General features: G+C 46.5%; 3 protein-coding genes across 4 annotated transcripts; 2 read left to right on the top strand and 1 right to left on the bottom strand.

Annotated features, from left to right (window-relative positions):
- The first annotated feature begins 1,294 nt into the window (after window positions 1-1,294).
- LOC6037399 (serine--tRNA synthetase-like protein Slimp) lies at window positions 1,295-2,750 on the top strand. Its single transcript, XM_001847266.2, has one exon. It carries the CDS (start codon window positions 1,431-1,433, stop codon window positions 2,694-2,696), a length of 1,266 nt encoding a protein of 421 aa, XP_001847318.2. The 5' UTR covers window positions 1,295-1,430; the 3' UTR covers window positions 2,697-2,750.
- Window positions 2,710-16,938, bottom strand: LOC6037398 (lysosomal-trafficking regulator). Its single transcript, XM_038248601.1, has 10 exons — window positions 16,224-16,938; window positions 16,029-16,105; window positions 13,491-13,722; window positions 13,261-13,365; window positions 10,761-13,206; window positions 7,353-10,424; window positions 6,592-7,289; window positions 6,372-6,531; window positions 3,080-6,314; window positions 2,710-3,022 (listed from the first exon to the last, which is right to left on the bottom strand). The coding sequence occupies exons 1-10, from the start codon at window positions 16,347-16,349 to the stop codon at window positions 2,890-2,892; spliced, it is 10,284 nt and encodes a 3,427-aa protein (XP_038104529.1). The 5' UTR covers window positions 16,350-16,938; the 3' UTR covers window positions 2,710-2,889.
- A 915-nt stretch (window positions 16,939-17,853) lies between these two features.
- Window positions 17,854-19,609, top strand: LOC6037401. Of its 2 annotated transcripts, none has more exons than XM_038248603.1 (2): window positions 17,854-18,207; window positions 18,298-19,609. In XM_038248603.1, exon 2 carries the CDS (start codon window positions 18,322-18,324, stop codon window positions 19,264-19,266), a length of 945 nt encoding a protein of 314 aa, XP_038104531.1. In that variant the 5' UTR covers window positions 17,854-18,207; window positions 18,298-18,321; the 3' UTR covers window positions 19,267-19,609. The 2 variants fall into 2 exon arrangements, with proteins under 2 accessions (XP_038104531.1, XP_038104530.1); XM_038248602.1 differs by having other exon boundaries at window positions 17,855-18,207; window positions 18,311-19,609.
- Window positions 19,610-21,975: the final 2,366 nt, after the last annotated feature.

Here is a 21,975-nt window from a genome sequence, read left to right as displayed (position 1 = left end):
GAAAGCCTTATGGACCTGATAAATGAACTAATGAAAAAAAAACAAAATCTTCCAAAAGATTTACCTACTTATAAGACTTAAAAATCATACACTGAAAACCCAACCATGGTAGTTGCTACCATATTGTAGGGTTAAATTGAGAACACGCACCGACGTATTTTTGCTAAAAACATTCCGTGCTTGAATTAACTGATTAAAGCAGTCAGTTTTACTATGTCGAGAGCGGTATGGTAATTTCAACCCTCCAATATGGAAAGAATGATAATGAATTCGTAATTGCTACCATGCAATTTTGTGGAAGCATGGTAAATTCTACCATTTTTGCGCTTACTTTCACCAAAAAGTCACAGTTATTTTAATAAGCAGCATTTTTAGCAAATGTTCTTAAAATTACCATGGTCGGGCTTTCAGTGTACACTCAACCCTCGGGGGTTCTACACCTTTTAGTTTACCATTGATTAAAGTTTGAAATAATCCATCAAAAAACTATTACCACTTTGCCAGTGTTATCACATTTTACATTATGCTTACGCACACGATCAAAACGAACATTCAGTAGTGTGTATAAAAGTTGCTGCTCGGCGCTAAACTTTTGAGAGCCATTGCTCTCAATGTGAATGCCCATTACGGTTTCTTCCGAAGTGCATACCTTACATTAAGCGGTATACGCACTTCGGAAGGAACCGGTCAAGAAAAAAATCAAATGGGCAGCAGCGGCAGCGCAAGCAAGTCAGAGAGGGTGAAGAAAAGTCCCAAGAAATTGCTCCCTCTCCTTTGTTCTCCTGTTCGCAAAGCTGTTTCTTGACCCTTTTCCTTCCGATCTGCATACTAGCCTTTATGCTGTGGAGAGTGAACGTTTGGCGCGGAAGTGTGAGTGTGAATGAATTGTGCTGGAACCGGTTGGCGGAATCCGGAACAGGACACTGCGGAAACGGTCATGAGGTCAGTGGGTGGTTGGGAGGCTAATAATCGGAAACAATGGTGCTGCGTAAGGAACGTCGTGTCCCGGTTGCGACTCAGCAACATCCACTCCGGGATTTTCGACGAAGAACTTCGTCTTAGGGCTCTATACAGGGTTCCCTTATTATACCATTTTGCAATCAGTTTATTTATTGCAGAGAACAATAGAAGATTTTTTTTTAAATCAAATAAAAGCCTACAAAAGACGAGAGTTTTACATAATTTTATTTTCTTTTTTCATTTAATTTAAATGAAGGTTAAATTTAAGCATTTTTTAAGTATAACCTCATCAACGTGTTGTTGGTAAACAAATGTTTTGTGTTTACGTGTTTAGACCAAGTTTTGACAATCATTCTCACCGGTTCCTCTTGTTCCTCGCAGAATTTGCAATATTTCAAAAAAAGTGTTTTATTGTTTGCAAATCCGATAATTAGTTCACGGAATGTGCATTTGAAAAACTCAAACCAAAAATGCTAAAACTTCGTCAAGTTTTCCTTAAACACATGCTCCGGAGGACATTCTCCTCCGCCCTGTACATCACGGGGGACAAAGCCAAGGAGCAGTACGCTCCACTCGTGCCTTACCTGGACTTCAAATCAAAACTGGCTGACCTGGAAGATCTCCGTCGAAATCTACGCGCGCGCCGTTACCAGCTGGACTTTGAAGCCCTGGTCAACCAGTGGAATCTGTACCGTTCGGTGGAACTCCGCAAACGGGACATCGAGAGTCGACGGCTGGAGTTGCGGAACCAGATCGGGAAATTGAAAGAAGGTGATGAGGTTCAGCAGCTGAAGGTAGAGGCCGCCATGGCGCGGGACGATTTGAAACATTTGAAGGAGAGTGGGTACGCAATAGCGGATGCGTTTGTCGCAGGACAGTTCTTGGGAATTCCGAACGAGTTGCACGAGCTGACTCCGGAGGGTGAGAGTGGGGAAGTTCTGTTCGAGCGAACTGTTCAGCGGGATGACGTTGAGACGGTTGGTGAGGATTTTGTTGAAGAATACGACTCGACCTGCTACTACATGACGCAGGACGCCGCCCTGATGGACCTGTTTCTTCCGATGAACTGCGCTGAGTTGTTCCAGGACGCTGGTTATGTTCTGTTTTCCAACCCGGACTTTGTGCGTACTGTGCTGGTGGAGGCGGCCCGCGAGGATCCCAACTCAATCTATTTGGTGAACGAAGAGGTCGAAATCGAAAATAAGCTCAATCTGTTACATCTCTGTGGAGGAGGTTCTATGCTGAGCTTCCTGGGATATCTGACGAAGTTGTCCGTATTCCCAACGGCACTTCCGCTGCGACTAGTTGCACCCGGTAAGCAGTACTTCTACGAGAAGATACAAACCAGTGCGGTTCAGACGATGACCGCTACGCGTGAAGCGCCGGAAGCGATCGAGATATTCGACGAAACAATCGAGCTGTACAAACGGTTCTACGGTCAATTCCAAATGAGCTATCGACTAGTCAGAGTTCCAGCATATTTACTCGCTCCGGCTGAATCCATGCGCGTGGACGTTCAAGTCTACAGTCCAAAGGAGCAAGATTTCGTCAAGGTAGCAGATGTTGCGTACTACTCGGACTTTATCAGCAAAAGGATTGCATTCAACTATCACGAAGGAAAGACGCAGAAGTTTCCCCACATGGTTTCGGGTTGTGCGTTGCGAGCGATTGACCTGATAAAGATTCTTCTTCAGCATGGCGTTCGCTTTAAGGATCTTGGCTTTCTCAACTTGTAAAAAAAAATCGGGGTAGAATAAAAGTCTGTTTTCGTTAGTCTACAAAAAAATACAATAACTATCGTTGTTTGACTGCTAACAAGGAAAGAAAACATTAATTAGATGTAATAACAGGACGATAAAGCTCTCTTGAGTTACTTAAATATGTATTCGTGGTGTTAAAAGCTCTTGCTTTAAGCTGATGCTCGCTGACTTAACCAAACGAACGACGTACCGGTAGCTCAGCTATTTGCGGTGACATTCCGGGAAGACCTTCGGATTTCCATGTTTGGATCACATTGCTTGTTGTTAGCACGACTAGGTGTTGATGTTTCGAGAAGATTAGGCTGAAAGTTGAACGAGCGTTAGTAAAAGCAGAGCTTCCTTCAATGCCGTCTACCAACCTCTTGACCCCAAAGGCGTCGTACGGATTCATGGTGATCTCTCGCACCAGCGCCAAATTCCAGCTGCTAAACAGCCGAATAACCCCACTCTCCAGCCCCACAGCGATACAATTAACTCCACAGCCTTCCTTGACCGCGGAATAGGACACGGCCACAACCGGGCTCTCCATAAACGTATGCTCCACGTACTTGGCGTTGACCGTGTGCAGCCGCAGCTGATCGCGGCTCGAAGCCATCGTAATGTTCACGTAGTCCAGGTTGTAGTTCTCCGTTACCTCGAAGCTCTCGTCGTCCACCAGCGTGGACGTCTCGTTGGACGGCCGACTCACGGATCTCCGTGACGACTCCTGACTCGAGTGCACCGTCACGATATCTCCCAAAGTTGGACTGATACACACCAAGCTGATCTTGGAGTTGATTACGTTGACCGGTTTCGGAATCTCTCTCACGTAACTCAGCGTGTTGTAGTCCCAAATCGCTGCCGTTCCGTCCATGCCCACACTGACAACAATCTTAAACTCGGTTGAAATCGCGATTGCTGTAATCTCCGCCCTGTGCTTGATCAAAACAACCGGGAAGTTCCACTTAACCGGAACAGGTCCGACCGTTTCCTCTCCATCGTCATCCCCCTCCAACCTCTTTCTCCAATTGGCACTTTTCCGTCCGATCCACTTACGGAACGAACTCGATCGCGTCCTCGTTACCGCCGGCTGGATATTATGGTTAAAGAACGACACCTTTCGAACCTGCTTCTGCTGAAACACAGCGATCCGTCCCGATCGATGGCCGAACCAAATGTCCGCACAGTTTGGATCACTACCGCAAGCCGTTATCGGATCCACGTTCGTGTTGTACACCAACTCGGACGATCGGGCGTCACTCTCGTGGATCGACCTGAACCTCACCACGTTGTCCACCTTGCCCCAGTCGATAAAGTAATACCCTCTGGATTGTGGTCCTCGGAAGATGTTCGTTCGCTCCGGTATCCCCACAATCCGGTTACCATCCAGCTGAACCAGCGTCGCCAAGCTACCCACCACCGTCTTGATATCCACGATCTTCGGGTTTGGAAGCACCGGAGTGCCGCTGTACAGTCCCCACTTTAACCCAGTGACACTGTCGATCACCTCCGGCGGATTCGCTCCCAGCGGAGCAACCAAATTCGGCTGCGGATGCGGACTGTCAAACAACTGGCGTGGCATCTGCCCGTATGTCTTGATCATCGTTTCCAGCGCCAGCTTCTCAACGGGATCGTCAATGTCGGACGCATTAAAGGAAGCATATGTCGCGGGATGAAACACGTTGATCGCTTCGACCGCCGCCGGACCAACCTGTTTATACCCAAAGGTCAGATCGATCCAGTGACATATCCGGCGGCGAACGTGGTCCGACTCCAGCGCTTGTCGATGGATCAGCACAAACAGTCGAGCCGATTGATGACTCCACTGTGGCAGCTCAACGTGGTTGACAGGTTCGCCGGACTGGCGATTGCCAAAATCGAACCCTTCAAGATTCTCCAGGAACTCCGGACAAGAGTAAAACTCCGGAATCAGCTCCTTGACGTCAGTCGGAGAGTCACGACTTGCCAGCTTCCACGTGGTACCCAGCGAGTGGAACGTCCTGTCCGGGATGTCGAAGCTGTTGTCCTGGTACTGCAGAAACAACGACGTAAATGGTAGCATCCGTACCAAGAAATGCAGCACCGTGCCAGAGTTGGAGTAGTGCGAGCTGTAATGGTACGGATGAATCTTCCGATTGGCCGTCGAATCATTCTCCGACTGCTTCAGATAATTGTAGTTGTTGATGTAATGCTTCTCCAGATCCTTAAACTGCACGGCAATTGGCTTTTCCAGATTACGGAAGCTCCTCTCCAGCAAAAGGTCCAACATGCTGCTTTCGTAGTCCGCCAATATCCAGGGAAACACCGGATACTGCATCAGATCGTGGTAACTCCGTCCGGATATCTGATTCAAATGCATCAGATACTCCCAGTTGCTGAGGAAACCTTCCTTCCACAGCTGTGTTTGAGCTTCCAACTCTTGGCGTCCCTCCCGCTGAACCAGATCCTGGAAGAATCCGGCGAATACCTCTCGCTCCAACATGCGATCAAACACCAAAAATAGTGACCTTCCACTGCGCAAGAAAATCTCAACTGCCGTTTCCTGATGCTGGTATCGCTTCGTCCAGATCTTAGATATGCTGCACAGGTCGTAAATCTCCAGGTCACCCGTGTTGGGGCTCAGCACCAGCTCTGTACTGGTCAGAATACACTCACTGTCCAGTTCCTGCTTGGGTGAAATCTGCTTCACAATCGACGTGTACAGCAGCTGGTTCTCCATGGAAAACTCCTGGCTGCGATTCTTCGGCATCAGGTAATCCAACAGCTGCTGCGGGACTGTTCCGTCTCCAAACTGGAAGTCCTTCTGCAGGAAGCGTTGCTCGATCGTCTGATGGCATCGTCGCATTCGCGTCTGAACCATCCCTGGTCCAAAGGTATCGTCCAGTTCCCACGAGTTCGGATACAGCTTCGCATTATACCACGGCGCATCTTCGTGCGTCATCTGATCGATGATCTGACGCCACTGGTTGAAGAACTTGAAGTCGCTGTCTTTTTTCAGCTGTATAATCAACTCTTTCCTCAGTTTGTTCTGCTTCTCCACGATGTTCCGCGTTATCTCCATCGCCGCGATCGTGCACGTGTGAATTAACTTCTCCTGCTTGTTGATCGACTTCAAAATACTTTGCTCTTGATCGTTCAGATGTACCGTCCTCAGATAGTCGAACTTATCGATCGTTTGCGTAAGCGTCCAGGCCCCAGTTTGAGGCCCCTCGATCGCTTGACAAAAGCTTTGCACAAACACTCGATCGTCTTCGGACAACTCCTTCTGGTTTACCAATACAATGCTTTCACTGAAGACCTTCAGCATTGTCACATCGCAAACCATCGACAGCTTACTTCCCCCGTCGATGTACTGCCCCAGCTGCCGCAACGTGTACAGCTTCAAGCTGAGCGGTCGCTTCGGCAGCAAACACCAGATGATGATATTTCCTCCCCGTGGGTTCCCGTTCAACGTTCTGCTCATCAGTGTCTTGATCAGCAGAATCTCCGCGTCGGACACCGTGTGATGCGCGTCACTGTTCGTAATGAACTGCACCGCTTTGTCGTGCACCTGGTTGAAGCGGATGCGGACCTCGGAACGCGGTATCGAGCTACCCGGAAGATCCACGGTGAATGCTGAAATTGAGTGTTGGTTCGGAATTACAATCGCTATGATCTCATCTAGTTACTTACAGTTGTTTTTATGACCGATGATCGACTCCGTCGGGCGGTACACAAAGAACTGCAACAGGTTACGGTACAGAAGCGCGTGCACGTTACGAACTCCGCACGTAACCTTCGGATTCTTGTTCCGTTCTGCCAGGGTTAGTCCATTGATCAAGTCCCAGAATGGCTGTGAAATATGTAATTCATTATTCCTAAACTGCAAAATCGTTAAACACTTTTAACTCACATTGACAAAGTTGGCCGATACGACGGCTCGATGTGCCAAACCGGTCACAAAGTCAAGATAACTGTCGAAGTTGCTCGCCAGCTCATCGTCGTCCTTTTCGTGCATCTTGACTGCGGTCTTTACGATCGTCCAAATCAACCCGTTTTCCAGCATGTACTGGGCCGCTCGTGGTTGCTTCACGCACACGTAATCCATCACCTTCAAAATCAGCTGGAACAGTCGGGACTCTGCGCTGGACTGCGGGAGGATTGCCAACAGGATATTCAGCCCACTCTCCTGAACTACCGTGAAGTGATGGTCGAGGATGAGCGTTTCGAGCGTAAGTACCGAACCACTCTTGGTGATCCATCGGAAGCTAGCGTTGAGCAGGTCGACGTTGACGCTGTGCGAGCTTATCTGATTGCCCAGATGGTGCCAGCAGATCTTGTACTGTTCGTCGGTGTAGCTCAGGACGCCCGTCGAACTGCCGTGCAGTACGCGATCGCTGATAACGGCAATCAGGTTGATGACCATGGTCCGGATCCGGATGTTGGAGTTGTTCGCCAGAATCAATAGCGTCTCGATTATCTGGTTGTCCACGTGGAAGAACTGCTTGGCGTCTTGGTCCGGTAGGATCAACAGAAAGTCGCACAGTGCCCGCAGGAAGCTCTCCTGGATGAAGTCGTTCCCAGTACCGAAGTAGTTTTGCTCGAAGAACTCTGTAAAAAGATGTGGAAAGATTTTAATACATGATTCATTAACTATCACAGACGAATACTCACTAAACTTGGTCGGCAGGGACTGCGTCGACCGCTGCAGTTCCTTGCGTTCGCAAATTCTCGGCGAGCTGACACGTTCCCTGGGCGTTGAGCAGCCCTTTGATCCTGGACTCTGTAAGCGACGAATCTTGTGCTTGTCCGCCTTGAGGCTTCTGCGGCGAATGTCCAGATTGCCCATCGCCTGGTTCAGCCGCTCGTAGTTGGCAGAGTTGTCCAGCGTTGCGGCGCTGCGCTGCGGAGTACTGGGTGTTGAAGATTCGCCCGAATCGGGAGGTGTTTTGGACGAGCTTCCCAGCCGGCTCAGCTCGATGAAGCTGGTCGTCGATTCGAACGAGGTTTCGTGCGAATTGGAAAGTGCCAACGGGATCGCTTTACGGAGTTGGGAGTACCTGAGGCGACGTTCGCGGAGGTTTAGCCGGGGTGTGGTTCTTTGTTCGCTTGTTTTGGATGACGGACGGCTCGGTAGCTGCGGATTGATGTTGAAGTAGAACTTTTGCCGGTCGTGGGTAACGTAGCTGTCGGTTGGTTTATGCATTAGCAGCAGCAGCTCGATTATCTCTTTCAGCAGGCTAACGTTTGGAGGTGTGTTCGAAAGGATTGTGATGAGCGTAACCAACGAATCGGCGGCTGACTTTGAGATTTTTACTGTCTTCGGAGGAATCACAAAGTTCATGCGACAAAAGTCGATCAACGTCGGGACGAGTCCGGCTGTGGCAAGGCGCTTGCAGTTGAAATCCATGCCGGGATGTTTTTCCCTAGTGCAGGTGATCAAGACGTCAAATACCAAATTCAGGACTTCTTCCGATCGATCTATCCACATCTGGAAGTTCTCAAAGAAAAATATGATAATTTCCGGATAGCGAACTCGCGCCATCGAGTTGGTCGCCACGCAGTACGTATCGACTCGCTTAACAAAGATTGGCTGATCGAAGGCGACTTCCAGTAGTGCTGCGAGTACGCAGATTTCCTTGTGACATTTTTTGTTCTTTAGCACAATTCCCACTAGCTCGAGTAGATCGCGCTGAACAAACTCGTTGTAAAAGTCGTGATTATCGTGGGCGATTCTCAGCAGCAAACTCAGCGAACTGGCGTGAACTTTCGCCGATGAGGACAGCTCTACGATTCGAGCGAAGGCGAACAAGATGGCAGATATTCCTCCGGAAAGCTGAATCGATCGCTGCAGCGAAAGGTTCTCAACGGGCTTCAACCGGGGTGAAAAGTTCAACATTCCCAGCACAATCTTGCCGTAGTCGGGCTTGATAGCAATAAACAGGTCCGGTTTGTGTGCAGCGTAATATCCGACGTGTGTTTGTTGAAGCAGTTGAAACGTATTCTTCGGTTGAAGGTCTTCCAGCGTTAGCTTAGACAGGTTTAGGCTTCCGTAGTTGGGTATAATCTCACCGCTCAGCGCTCCAGCCAAATGGATCCAGTTGGGCCCAAGTGCGTACAAATTGGCCAGCATGGTCAAATCGGTCCAGCACCGTCGAAATAGCTGCACATTCGAAAGTGAGTAGTTCAACGGACAATCGTCTTCGGTACCGGTGCGATGTCCGATAGCAATTACCGGCAGGGAGGTATCGATGTGAATCATACAGGCATCGCCCACTGAGAGGGACTGCTGCTGGACGCCGTCCAGCGTGAGTTCGATAGTGATCGTATTGTCGAGTTGGCGTACCGAGAGTGCCAGCATGGTCCATCGGTTCTCCATTAGTTGAAGATCCTTGATGGTGTACTGCTCCGAGTGAAGATCGTAAAAGTAGTCGTTGGAGAGACTTGTGGTTGCTACATCTCTACCCGCTGGCAACAACTTGTAGCAGTAAACACACTGCGCTCCGGGAGAATCTACCCGAAATGGTTGCGTGATCGGTTCCATCGATCGAAGAAAGTTCTTATAGTTCCACAGGTGGGATAACTCTTTCGAGCAGTCATCACAGCACGTAAGTCCGGCGGCATTCGCCAGGTATTGCTTGGTGTGCGCGCTGGTAATGATACGGTCGGGTTTGTTAAATCGCACGGTAAACTGACGTTGACGGTTGATAAACACGGACACGATCTGCTTCTCACTGCCCACGGATATCAGGTGGGTCATCGTGACACGGTTGCTGTCCTGCTGGTCGGTACTTAGACGGAACCAAACCGACGCAGTGAATCCTTCGTTGTTCCAAGGGGAGAAATCGGCGCAGTTCAACGGGATGACTCGTGCTGCACAGGTGAACGGTGTTCGGATGTTGAAGAAGCGGTGATGTTCGCGCAAATAGTTGATCTTTTTCGATAGGAGCACGTCACAGGTCGATATCCGTGACCCGTCGTCGTTGGCATCTGGAAAGTTTAGTTCAGTGTAGCATTCCAGCTTGTAGTTGGCATCGATTAGGTTGGTCAGCTTGGTGAGGATCAGTTGGACGGGAGGATCTTCTAGACTTAGCAGTTGCAAAAACTTGGACAACACTTCCGGACTATCGAGGTCAGTGATTAGCTCGAGAACCGCTGTCTGCAACTCTTTCAATTCGACATCGCTCTTCTCCAGAATCGGACTAAACCCGGTTATCAAATACAGTGAACCTCCAAGGTACTCCTTGATCCCGTTGAGCTTCAGCACGGTCTGGGAAAGTAGTGATGACCAACTCGCCGGGTTATTGGCACATTTCTTCGACAGCTCGATCAATATCTCAACCACGATCGCACAGATGTTACGGTTTATGCGTAGCGACTGTTCACGGCCCACTCCACTACCCTTTCTCCCCCTCGGCACCAGATGATCGTTCTCCACATCGCCCTCGTACCCATCATCCAACGCCGTCGTGTAACTCTCGTCCGTCGAGCTAAGGTCGTCCTCGGCGCTAAGCGACTTCTTGCGACTACCCAGCGAAAAGCACTGGACCGGAAAGTAGTACTCGTTCTGTTCAGCCTGGTCCACCACTTCAAATCCGGCACTTTCGCTGCGTACTTCGGCAATCTTCAGCAGCGATTGCAGCGCGTTCATCACGTTCCGTGAACTTTCCGGCGATTCCCAGTTCTCGAAGGCTCCGCTTAGCAGGAGCTTCTTCAGCTCAACCAACGCCGACTGCATGGCGTCACCTGCGTGAGAAATCGATTAGAGTGTGTTGTTAAGGCGACTGATTACTTCTCAAGATTACAAGCCGAACTGACTTGGTGCACATGCAGAGAAGTGTGGAAAATGAATGTTTGTTTCCCCTTCTTCTTGTCGTGGCCCTGATCTTTTGTACGGCTTCGTGCTTCATGAAACTAGGTGGGTAGATTCGATTTCATTCACGTGCTGTGGAGTGGTTACTCTCGGTTGTAGATTACAAGCATGACTCAATAGCCAAGGAACCACCCTAAGCACGAATTATCTCCGCGCGAAGAAACGAAACCGTATCGGATTACACCCGCTCTCCCCATTTTCCAACTTACCCAACTGGTCGTTCTTATCGACGAGCATCTGGAAAGTGCTGAGAATCAGCTCCACCAGCGTGGCCAACCGCTTGCGGATGAACCCTCCGGTGGACAGCAGTTGCTGTACCTGATCCGGCAGGTCGCCGCGCCGAATGCGTGCCCTTCTGATAGCCGTTCCGGGAAAGTACTCGTCCACGAGATCCGCCAGTAGATGCTTGATGTTGAACATTTCCAGCAGCGACCAGCTTTTCTCGAGCCGGCCGTTACCGTCGGCGGTTTCATGGGCGGTCACGTCCGGATATTTGAGGGCGAGTTCGCGCAAAAACGAGTAGTCTTCGTCCTCGACGCTGCCCGAGTGATCGGACGTGGACTTAAAGAACTCCTCGGCGCTGGGAAGTTGATGATCGAAGATTTGGTCGTTGTAGTGGAAGATGTTCAGGATGCTGCGACGCTCCGGATCGACCAGGTCGGCGGTAAGGTCAGCTAGTTTTGGCAGCGGGACCGACCGTTTTGCTTGATCGTGGTGAATGAGCAGGCTGAACAGGTCGTAGACGAGCGGAAGAAAACATTCAACGTGGGTGAATCGCTGCAGGAAGGCTGCGTAGAATCGTTCGTTGACTTGTAGTAGATGTCGGACGATTTTCCAGTGCTCGACATAGACCTGAAGCACGTTGGCGGTAGAGTCGATCTTGTACCAGATATCTTGATCTTTCGGAGGTATCGAATGAAGATCGATGTTGACGTCACTTGTACGAAGAATCCCGAACAACAGCCCAAGATAGTTGGAAAGGTCCTCCAAACCGTCCAGCAAAATTGTTCCCAGCGGACCTTCAATATTCGGTAATTGATGAGCGTTCTCAACTCCAATCCTTAACACAACCCCAGCTTGGTAGACAAACTCCGCCCGTAGCGACAGCTCCCGGATCATGGCCCGATTCTCATCGCTGAAAAACGCCTCAAACAGATTTGCATCCCTCAAACAGCGTGCCACGATCATCAGACAGCTGTTGGTGATCTCCTTCGTCGTTTCATCCAGCACGAGTTCCTTGAAATCGGCCTTTTCCTTGCACAGTTGCGGCAGTACCAACTCAAACAGCACGAACCGTCCCAGTCGGTACGGAACGACCCGGACTCCGTCCTGAAGATACCGCAGCAGTGTCGGCATTCGCGGCCGGTTCTCCAGCCGCCCGTACGTGTCAAACACGTCGCGATGAATTTGAGCGAATCGATCGTAGAACCGGTCGTTGAAGCGTTCGGCTTCGCAGCTGTCACAGTTCGAGCGGCTGAAGATGGCGTGGATCACGTTGCGGTTGGCAAAGTTGAGACAAACGCGCGGTACCAGGTCGTGATCGCGATTGAAGCGAAGTAGAACTTCCAGCGTTTGGATGGTGGCGTTACAGCAGCAGATTTGATGCATGGTGAAGAATTGGAGGAGCGTGCGCTGGTCGGTGTGCTTCACGATCGGGAATATGTTCAGCAGGATGTTTTCAAGCGCACAAACGTACGCCGTGCGGGGATCTTGGCGAGAGTGATGAACTCTGTGACGAGCGCGTGGTTTCTTCGAGTTTGGAACGGCCACTCGATTGGGCGATAAGGTTGTGATGAAGTTCTGGAGCATTTTAAGCAAGATGTCTACTAACTTGGGTTGACTTCCACTGGAAGAAGCCTGCAGCAAGCCGTAAACATGCTTGATGATGTCCAGGTTGCTTTCCAGCAAGCGGAAGATTGCCAGGAAGAATTGCTCACTGACGAGTGTTTCGTTGTAGTGCAGGAACGACTGATTCACGGTTGACACGATCGTGTACGTCAGGTTGTAGATGAAATCACAGCTGATGGGATTGGTGCTGGCACCCTCAAGTTCACCGTGGAGTAGTTGCATGACCTGTGCAGCGACCTGCTTGAGCCCGATAAAGTCGCTCTCCAGGTTGTCCAGGAAGAACAGGTTGTTCAAGCTGATCATTAGAATACCGAGCAGTTTATGTCGTAAGATCAGCTTGTTCCGGGGACTTTCCTCGATCAGTTCCAGACGGCGAAGCCGCTCGATTGCCATCCGTAGACAGCTGATCGTGGCTGAGCGATCGTCGATTGTGAGCAGGTTTTCGTTGACGACGAGACTTTCGAGCAGGTTGAGCACTGTAAGCGTTAGCTGATCTTGAGTCAACGCCGTACGCAGATGCGCATTGAACGCTTCGGTTTGATAGTCGGTCAAACTCGTTGGTTGAGGTTCTGGGGACGATTCCGGAGGCGCCAGCAACGTCTGCATACCACAGATCGTCGTGTGTAACGAGGCGCGACTCGTTTCGTTACGCCAATCGTTGTTGAAAGTTCGCATCTCGAACACCTTTAGCAGCTGCGCGTTGTACTGAGGTTGATACTGGAGATCCGCTAACTGGGGAGTGCACCACTTGCGGGTCGGCAGAATTCTGATCAAAACCTCGGCGATCTCGCGACCGTTTGCAATGTCCTGCGGAACGATCACTTGTTATTGATAGCTAATAGCTACAAAAAGGGTCCCTACCTTTCCCCCGAGCTGTTCCAACGCTCGCAAAATCCGTCCACCGATACCTTCCAGCAAGAACACCCTCAATTCTTGGTAGCGATCCTCGTTGGAGTCTTCCTGACCCTAATCAGAAGAAGAAGAAAAAGCAAGAGAAAGTGTTTCCCAACGCGCAGTTAGTTTGTATCCAGCCCAACGATAAGCTCGCGAATGTGGGCCACGTAGCAGAGACTCGACCTGCTTCAGCTTACCTGCCTGTTATCGCTACGATCAGCGGTCGTCGTTATTACACTTCGTGCCGTCGTGTAGGTGGACGTGGACGAAAGAGAGGACGACGATTCCTCCTGCTGCTGCTGCTGCTGCTCCAGGTCCCCAAGGTCCGTCTCGCCGCCATCCGTTGTGGTGGATTCACCACGGGAGCAGATCTCGATAATAAACTGCAACAGTTGGCGCGATAAGGCGGACGACACGTTCTCGGAGATGCTGCGGCAAGACGAGAAATGGTGGAGAAGGGAGTTTTGGGGGAACAAACACACAGTGAGTGTTGTTGATCTTTTTGGTATTTTTTTGGGGACGAGACGACGACTCGGGAATGATATTTGTAGTTGGGTGATAACATAAAGAGCTGACTTCGACAAAGTAGTTCTAGTTGTACGAGGGACGATATCCGTAATCTGGACGTTTGGACGTGATTTGTAGGATGCGGTAGAGATTCTTGTGAATTCTGGAAGTTTACTTAATATGATAATAGTGAAGGAATCATCTTTTTAAAATTGCAATAGCGTCAGGTTTTTGTGAGTTATTTTCTTTTTAGGGTCAATGCTAACATAATTGTTTTATTGTTTCCATTAAATTGAGATAGAAACATTAGTCGCAGCTGCTTTCCCTAAAACACTGTGCATACGCAAACTCTACCGAAAATAAGTTTACTAACTGAATTTAAGTTGTTCAAGACCTTTTAAATATCTAGACTTGGTTTCAAAAAAATGAGAAAAATTTCTTCAAATTTTGAAAATTTTACATTTTTTTTGTTCACATTAAAAGACGGTCTCACCTGAATATAAAAGCCCTTTTAGAAGATTACATTTAAAATAAAATAAAAATCAAAATTAACAATTCAAAGGCATCATACACATTTTGAATCTTTCTGGGTTATTGTATATTCTGAAAATACTCCTAATAAACTACCTCTTCACCAAAAATTAGCAAAAAATACTTCATTAAAGTCTGTTTAACAATGATTTTAAATAAAGTAACATAAACAAAACCTCTGGCATCCGCAGTGCCTGATTATATAGCCCTGTCAACCTGTCCAATAAAAGACTACATGAACTTTGTGACGAAACAAAGCATCATGAAAAAGACGCCATGTACAATTCGCCGACGAAAACCGAATCATAACAAAACTTTCCCTCCACTTGCAAAAAACAACAGGTAAGGGAAATATACCCTTTCTAATCAAACACCTATCTTCGTCATATGAAGAGTTTGATGCTCGATTAAAGCTCCAAAAATATTATTTAGGATACTAACGTACCAGCAACGGCACCGCCTCGATTAAGCCCGCAAATTTATGCCATTTACTGGCCAAAAAGTTCAAATTTAATGCACTTTTGATCATAATTTTGGTGGCACACACATCCACACGCAAGATGAGAGGTTAACTGCTTAACGAAAGTCGCCATCAATATCTTTTCACTTGCGCTAACGATTTCAAAGCGCTTAAGATATAAAATTGCCTCCAACTACCGGCAACACATTCTTTGCACATTCTTTAGTCACTCACTTGAAAAATAATTCCGAAACATGTAAATAATTAGCAAGCGTCATAAAAAAACAAAACAAACGCGCCAAGTCTTTTGACGTTTCAATTTTGACAACCCATTCCAATCGAAGACTGAAAAAAACCGAGCGAGAAGCGAAGGCAAATAAAGAAAAAAGGGTGGCCATCAATACCACCAGCAGCGCCTGTTGGAGTGAGCCAGTGATGCCAGGAAATTTTCTCTATTAATGCTACTTTTCGTGAGTGTTCGCTTAAAATTTCATCAATTTTGGCAGCACTAAGCAGAGCGCTGGAAGTAAAAAAAATGCATTCGTTTGATTAAAATACATTTTGAAAATATTAAAATGCTCGTAAAATGAATAGAATAACTATTAGTAAAAGTGAAAATAAACAGAAATGTTCACAAAAAGTTGCTCTACTCGTTGGTGTACTTGGTTTTAGTAAATTTCAAGGAACACTCCAGATTATCCAGCGTCATTCAAACACGAACGCTTATTAGGCTTAAAATGGGTATATTTCCCCTACATTCGGCGAAGAAAACCGAATCATAACAAATCGAATCAATAATTTTCGAGAATCGCGAGTTGAAAAAAGAGGACTGTTTCGGTGCCACTGAGAAAACAAAACATTTTTTCGTTACTTTTTACATTAAATTAGAGTTGTGCAGCCTCATTTTAGTTAAATTTGGTTGGTTGTTAGGGAGCGTTATTTAATTACGTAACGCAAAAATGCATTGGGATGATTGGGATAGATTTCATGCAGAAAATTGCAAAATGTCACAATTTGGATTAATCTTTTTTAGGTCACAGATGAGCAAGCATAGCTCAAATCGCCTTGTGCACATATATTCTACCGATAAGTTGTACAATGTGAAATCATTTTGTGACGATTAGCTACTGCTGCTCTATTCTAAAGTTTCATAGTCATTCCAATGATAAGAACCTGTCGTCGTCCATAACTCATCATAATCTGGTAAGTGATGATCATGTATGCCGATGGTACTTACTTTGACCGTTGGAATTGCGCCGTCTGCTCCGCGTTGAGCTTTCCAAACTCGTACAGAAATAGCTCCAACCATGAGGTCTGCAATCGATTTGTTTGTTTGTTGTTTGAGATTGAGAACCAATTAGTCATTTTTGTAATAGTGATTGAACTCGCTTATCTCTCTTTCTCGCAAGACGCGCGTAGCTTGCGATCCTACCTTGGAGGCAGCGTTTCCGGCGTTGTCGTCGTCACTGTTGAGAAAATTCAGCCACAGCAGCTTAAGCCGGGCGTAATCCGAGGGCACGTCCGTACTGCTTCTGTTGTTGCTACTGGTTGATGCCATTGTTGTAGCTCGGATATTTGCTCTGGGGTGAAATTTACGATGTGTGTGCAACTTTCTTGCAAGTGCTTTTGTCTTCTCTAGACTAGGACTTTCATCTTGATTCTTTTACCAATTCCGAGTACAGCTCTGCCACCAGATGTTGAGTCCGCGAATCCGCGACGATTACTGGCGAACGATGATTCTCGGAGCTGAGCTGAGCTGACTCTGGATTAGCTCACCACGGAGCAAACTCAAACGGAGATAGACGCGTATGCTCACAAGAAATGGAAACAATTTGCGTCTGAAAAGACTTTGAGGAGGTCACGCAAGGTTCAACAGTGAAGAAGTCCACTTCTGCATTAAGTCACACAAGGATTGCTATTGTTTCGCGTGATATCCGGGGTTGGGAAGCACTTTACGGTACCGTTTTCCTTTCTACCAAACTCAAATATGGCCAAATTATGACGAAATTGTGCAACCTTCGTCCTGGTGCAGACCCTTTGTTTTGATTATTACTATTCGTCGCAGCACTACAACCGTCGTCTGCAGTCCAGCTTTTCACTTGGCTTTGGTTCTGCGATGTCTGTTTTGGTGCGGAGTACGCCAGCTGATATGGTTGTGTTTCGTTTTGTATTTATGTGAAAGTCATGTTACGGGGGAAAAAAGAAACAAAGAAGACACACAAATACGATGAGAGCGCGTTCTATGCTGATGATACCTCGAATTCGATTCGGTTTTGAGGCACTGTAAAAATTGAAGTTTGAGCTTATAGATTTATAATTCTCAGAAAAAGTTCAAATTTAAAAGAAAAATAATTGTTTTATGCAACAGTGCAATAATATCATTTAAAATAACTAAATACAATATCCTCCGACTGGCTCGTGCACAAACTCAGTCCACTTCAACGAATCATCTTTGCTGTTAACTCTAAGCAGTTGGCCTGACCGTTTAGAAAAGAAGAAGGTTGGAAGTAATCGCCCCAACATTCTCCAGGATCCTTCCGAAATCATAGCTGCGCTAGGGTTATCACTATATATATACGGTCAATTCACGCATAGATTGTCAAAACACTTCCGGTCTGGTCTAATAATCCAAAAATTGCGGGACCGAATCCCACCTAATGCAAGTAATTTTTGTTGATACCCTATGTTCAATTTCTTAGTCGAAATTTCATGGGGACCAATTTGATACGTGAAGCTTCTGCTTGTGAGACGGAAGCCGTAACCTTTAGTAGGTGATTGAATTATTTACGAAAAATAAACAAAAAAATAAACGGAATACATTTTTCAACAAAGTTGTTGAAATAAATTTATAATTTTAATTATTAAAAAACAAACTTCTTATTGACATTTTTCAATCAAATCTCTTACTAGACAGCGCTCTTCACAAATACCACCACTCTAATCAAACATCGAAGTGAACCAAATTCATGACATACTAGTCCCGACCTATACGGATGCTGGAAGCAACACATTGATATTAAAAGTGTGGCCAACGGTGATGGTATTTGTACGGGAACTGCTCGCAGTAGTCGCTCTCCATCCCTCTTCTCTACATCTATGTATTTTCCATTGATACAACAGCAACGCGTTTCAGCACAGTCGGAAAGTGCAACAACTTTGGACTCGAAATAGAGGTGTCATTCCGGAATTCACTTGTCTGCTCGGTTTCGGTGGATCCCGCGACAAATACCTTCTTCAAACAGAGAGTGAGTGCAACAGCAGCAGAAGTCGGTGTCTCGTTCTAGCAATCAATCGCGGAACTAGATCCGACACGAGGAGGCTGCCGCTGCAGGGACTGCAGGGAAAAACTGGAAAAAGGGGCATCTTCTGCCCAGAGATATAATCCATCCGAGGGACAGAGTACGCATACGCACAAGGTATAACAAATATTTGCGAAGAGAGTGTGTTCAGAAACGAGTTTCTGAAGAGTGTGTAGGGAAGTTTTGAGTGATACATTGTAAAAATAGTCATTTCTTGCAGATCGAAGCGATATGGAAGTGGACTACGATAAAATCTACTTGAACAAGTTGCCGATTACGGCTGCCACGGGGGACAGCGCCTGGAATCACTACGCCCTGGTCGAGAGCAGCTGGGGTGAGCGGAAGATTCTGCTGAAGATTATCGTGTTCAGTCCGATCTACAACACTCCGTTGAGCTTTCTCAGTGAGATCGACCATGAAGTTCTGCAGCAGACGGCGATACGGCTCGAGCGAACTCGGGAGGAGTTCCTGGCCGAAACGCGGATTGCGCTGTGCACGGACGGAGGCGCTCCCGGGTTCAGCTACTCAGTGGAAGACAACAACTTTGTCTGGCGTAAGATGGGCGGCCCACTGACGGTCACGTTCGGATCGGTGATCCTACTGCGATCGCCGTGTCTGCTGTCGGACGTCCTGCAGAATTCCATCAACGTCCAGAGCCATCTTCGAAACGTCGTTCAGCAGCGCAATCAAATCTTGCTCGAGCTAAAAGAGGAGCACGAAGAACTGCTGGAGTTCCAGCGCCAGCAAGAGGAGGACAACCGCTTGTACGAGATTGAACTCATCACCAAGTGCATCAGCATCCTGAATGAGAAGAAAGAGGTCATCAACATGATGAAGAAGCAACTAGCGGATGACGAGGGCGATGACCAAGACGACAGTATCATCGCCGGTCCGGCGCCGACCGCAGCAGCTCCGACCTCCGCGGGTCAGGACGGATCGGACTCCGTCGGTCGTATCGAGTTTAGCGATTCGGACGCTTTCGACAGCCCACTGCACGACCAGGACCAGGAGCTGGAGCATCAGCTGCCCAAGCGGACCAAACTGCAGCAGTTGATGGCGACCACGGCGACAACGACTCCGAGAAGCTCTGCAACGGCGACTAGAAACGAGGCAGCTGGCGAATCTTCCGCCGACGTTTACAACAAGGACACCGAGGAGCTGCTGCAGAACATGTAATCCGGATGAATCGACCTTTACTCGTGCAATTTAACGTACTTTTCGTAACTTAACGCTAGTTCTGTAAGTTAGTGCAAGCTATTTATTTACACTTCTCCTGTAAACGGTACCTTAATTATTTTCCCATTCAAAACGAGCATTTATCAAGAAGAACCCATTAAATTTTCATGCGCGGGCGGACGGACGTATGTTTTGAGCAGAGTGCGAGTGTGTGTTGAGCGCCGTCGTCTCCATTAAACTGTAACATGTGTCATATTAATATCACCTAGTGAGTAAGAGAGGCATTTTTTGTAAGTGTTTTTGGATTTGAGAATAAAAGTAACATTTGGAAGGTAAAATCAAATATTTTCGGTTGATTTCTTGAAGAAAAAAAAGAGAAATAGGTAGTCCCTACCCACATTGCACTATTCCGGAACAGCAATCTAGCGAGACAAACTAAAAAGGGCAACAGGTTAAGATTTAAAACTTCGCGATTTGTATTTTTTTTTATCTTCAGATATTATTTGTCCATGGTCTGCCAAGTGCATGAGATTAGCCAGTCGCAACTAGCATGTTTTTGATTAAAACTGAAAAATTGCCGGAACAAGTGAAACTTTGCTTTGTAGGCCCAACATAGGGAAATCTTCCAATTCCCTTGGGGACCACCAACCAGTGAGGTTGTGCCTCGAATTAGCCCCTGAAAAGTGCTAAAAAGTGCAAAAAATGCCGCAAGGCAGCAAGAAGGCGGTCCTCACCAGCAGGATCGGTATATTTAAAAAGTTAAAAAATGCCGTTGCCTGCAAAGCCAGGCACTAGAACAAAAAAAATGCTCAAAAATCGTCTGGAAACTAGTTCGCCCTCCCTCCCTGTGGACGTGAGCGAGAAGAAAGAACTTGAACGACGGGAAAAGATGCCATCCATTTCTATGAAACCATCATCATCGGATTCGGTGCGAAAGTGGCTGACCGGATGTATCAAATCTGGTGCTTTACGAGCTTCCATTCGCTTGTGCGGTGATGGACTCAAAATTCTGCGAAGGTGAGCACAAAATTCAAGCTTGCAACACAATCAACGAGAACATCGAAGCCAAATGCTTCAATTGCGGTAGTGACCATTCGACCAAGAATCGTAGCTGCCCGAAACTAGCTGAGTTTGTAAAAATTCGGCAGCAAGCGACGACGGGGCATAAACCAAATCGTCGCAAAACACCACCAGCATTCACGGAAGTGGATTTTCCTGCTTTGGCGTCACCAGGAGCGGGATCTGCTCGAGTGGTTCCAAATCTGCAGCCATTGCCGTTGAATCTGCGGCAAAAGTTGCAGAAAACACAACAAATCCAGCACAGTTAAGATCAGTTTTGTTTATTTGTTCTTCGGCTGATCTGTCAATAACGGAGTAGCAACTCATTTGGCAGTCAACCACATGCTCATGCTCAAATTTTGAGTTTTGAAAATTCAACAATTTTTAAAATTATGAAATTTAAAAGCAAAAATCAACGTTCAATAATTCAAAGTATTTAAAAAATCAAAATAAAAAGAATACAAAAACTTCGAAATTTGAATTCTGTAATGTAATACTCTAAGAAATGGCAGATTTAAGAATTTTAACAACATGAATTGAAAACATAAAATATTGAGATCCAAAATTCAATAATCTCAATACATATATAAAAACTTTAATAAATACACCTTTAGGTGGTTGGTGCCTTTCTCACATTCATAAAGTCAATAAATTCAGTAAAAATAGCAACATTCCCCCTTAACTATGTTTAACAAATCAACTTTATTAATCTTTTCCTTTGATAGGGTTCGCAGACCTTCAATATCTCTGGCTCATCGGCAAGGACTGATTAAAAACCTATCTAACGATGTGGAAGATTCAGACAATCCGGCCTCCTAAAAGTTTATAAATAACACTGAAGTGCTAATAAATTTTGATAGGGTTGTCAGGTATTCGATGTTTTAGGCTCATTTGAAAGGTCTTTCAATTATCTAACTAACGACGCGTCCCGTTCGGGACCCGGACATCATTTTCATCGAAATATCTGAGATTCGGCCTCCAAAAAGTGTATAAATAACACTTAAGTGCTGATAACTTTTGATAGGGTTGTCAGATCTTCATTTTTTGGGCTCATTGGAATGGTATTTTTAATACCTTTCTGAAAATGTTTAACATGATAGGTTTTCACCCTTTTTACAATCTTCCGGACATACGCCAAAATCGTTTTTTAGCATAACTTTCGAAGTACTTAACTAAACATGCTGATTTTAAATAGAGACCTATGGGACCCCAAGACGGATCGAATGAGACTAATAGGGTCAAAATCCGTTCATCCAGTCCGGAGATAATCGAGTGACAATTTTTTTGTCCACTTACCTACACACATCCACACAGACATTTGCTCAGAACATGATTCTGAGTCGATATGTATACGCGAAGGTGGGTCTACGAGGTCAAATTAATAAGTTCATTTTTCGAGTGATTTTATAGCCTTTCCTCAGTAAGGTGAGGAAGGCAAAAACGAAAACTTAGATGCTGCAGAAAATAATAAACAAAAATAATAAAATAATAATTATAAGAAAATATTTTTTTCTTAAGTTCAAAAATTTAGCGATACACAAATTCAGAGACTTGAAAAAAATACATAAATACAGTTCAAGCTCCTCGCCTCAATTTCATGGCGATTGAAGCTGAAATGAAATCAGGTACATAGTCGTTGACATCAAAAGA

This window comes from Culex quinquefasciatus, chromosome 1 (genome assembly GCF_015732765.1).
Source record: "Culex quinquefasciatus strain JHB chromosome 1, VPISU_Cqui_1.0_pri_paternal, whole genome shotgun sequence".
Taxonomy (NCBI): domain Eukaryota; kingdom Metazoa; phylum Arthropoda; class Insecta; order Diptera; family Culicidae; genus Culex; species Culex quinquefasciatus.
Note: the sequence above shows the minus strand (reverse complement) of the source record. Positions and strands in the feature narration are given on the sequence as shown.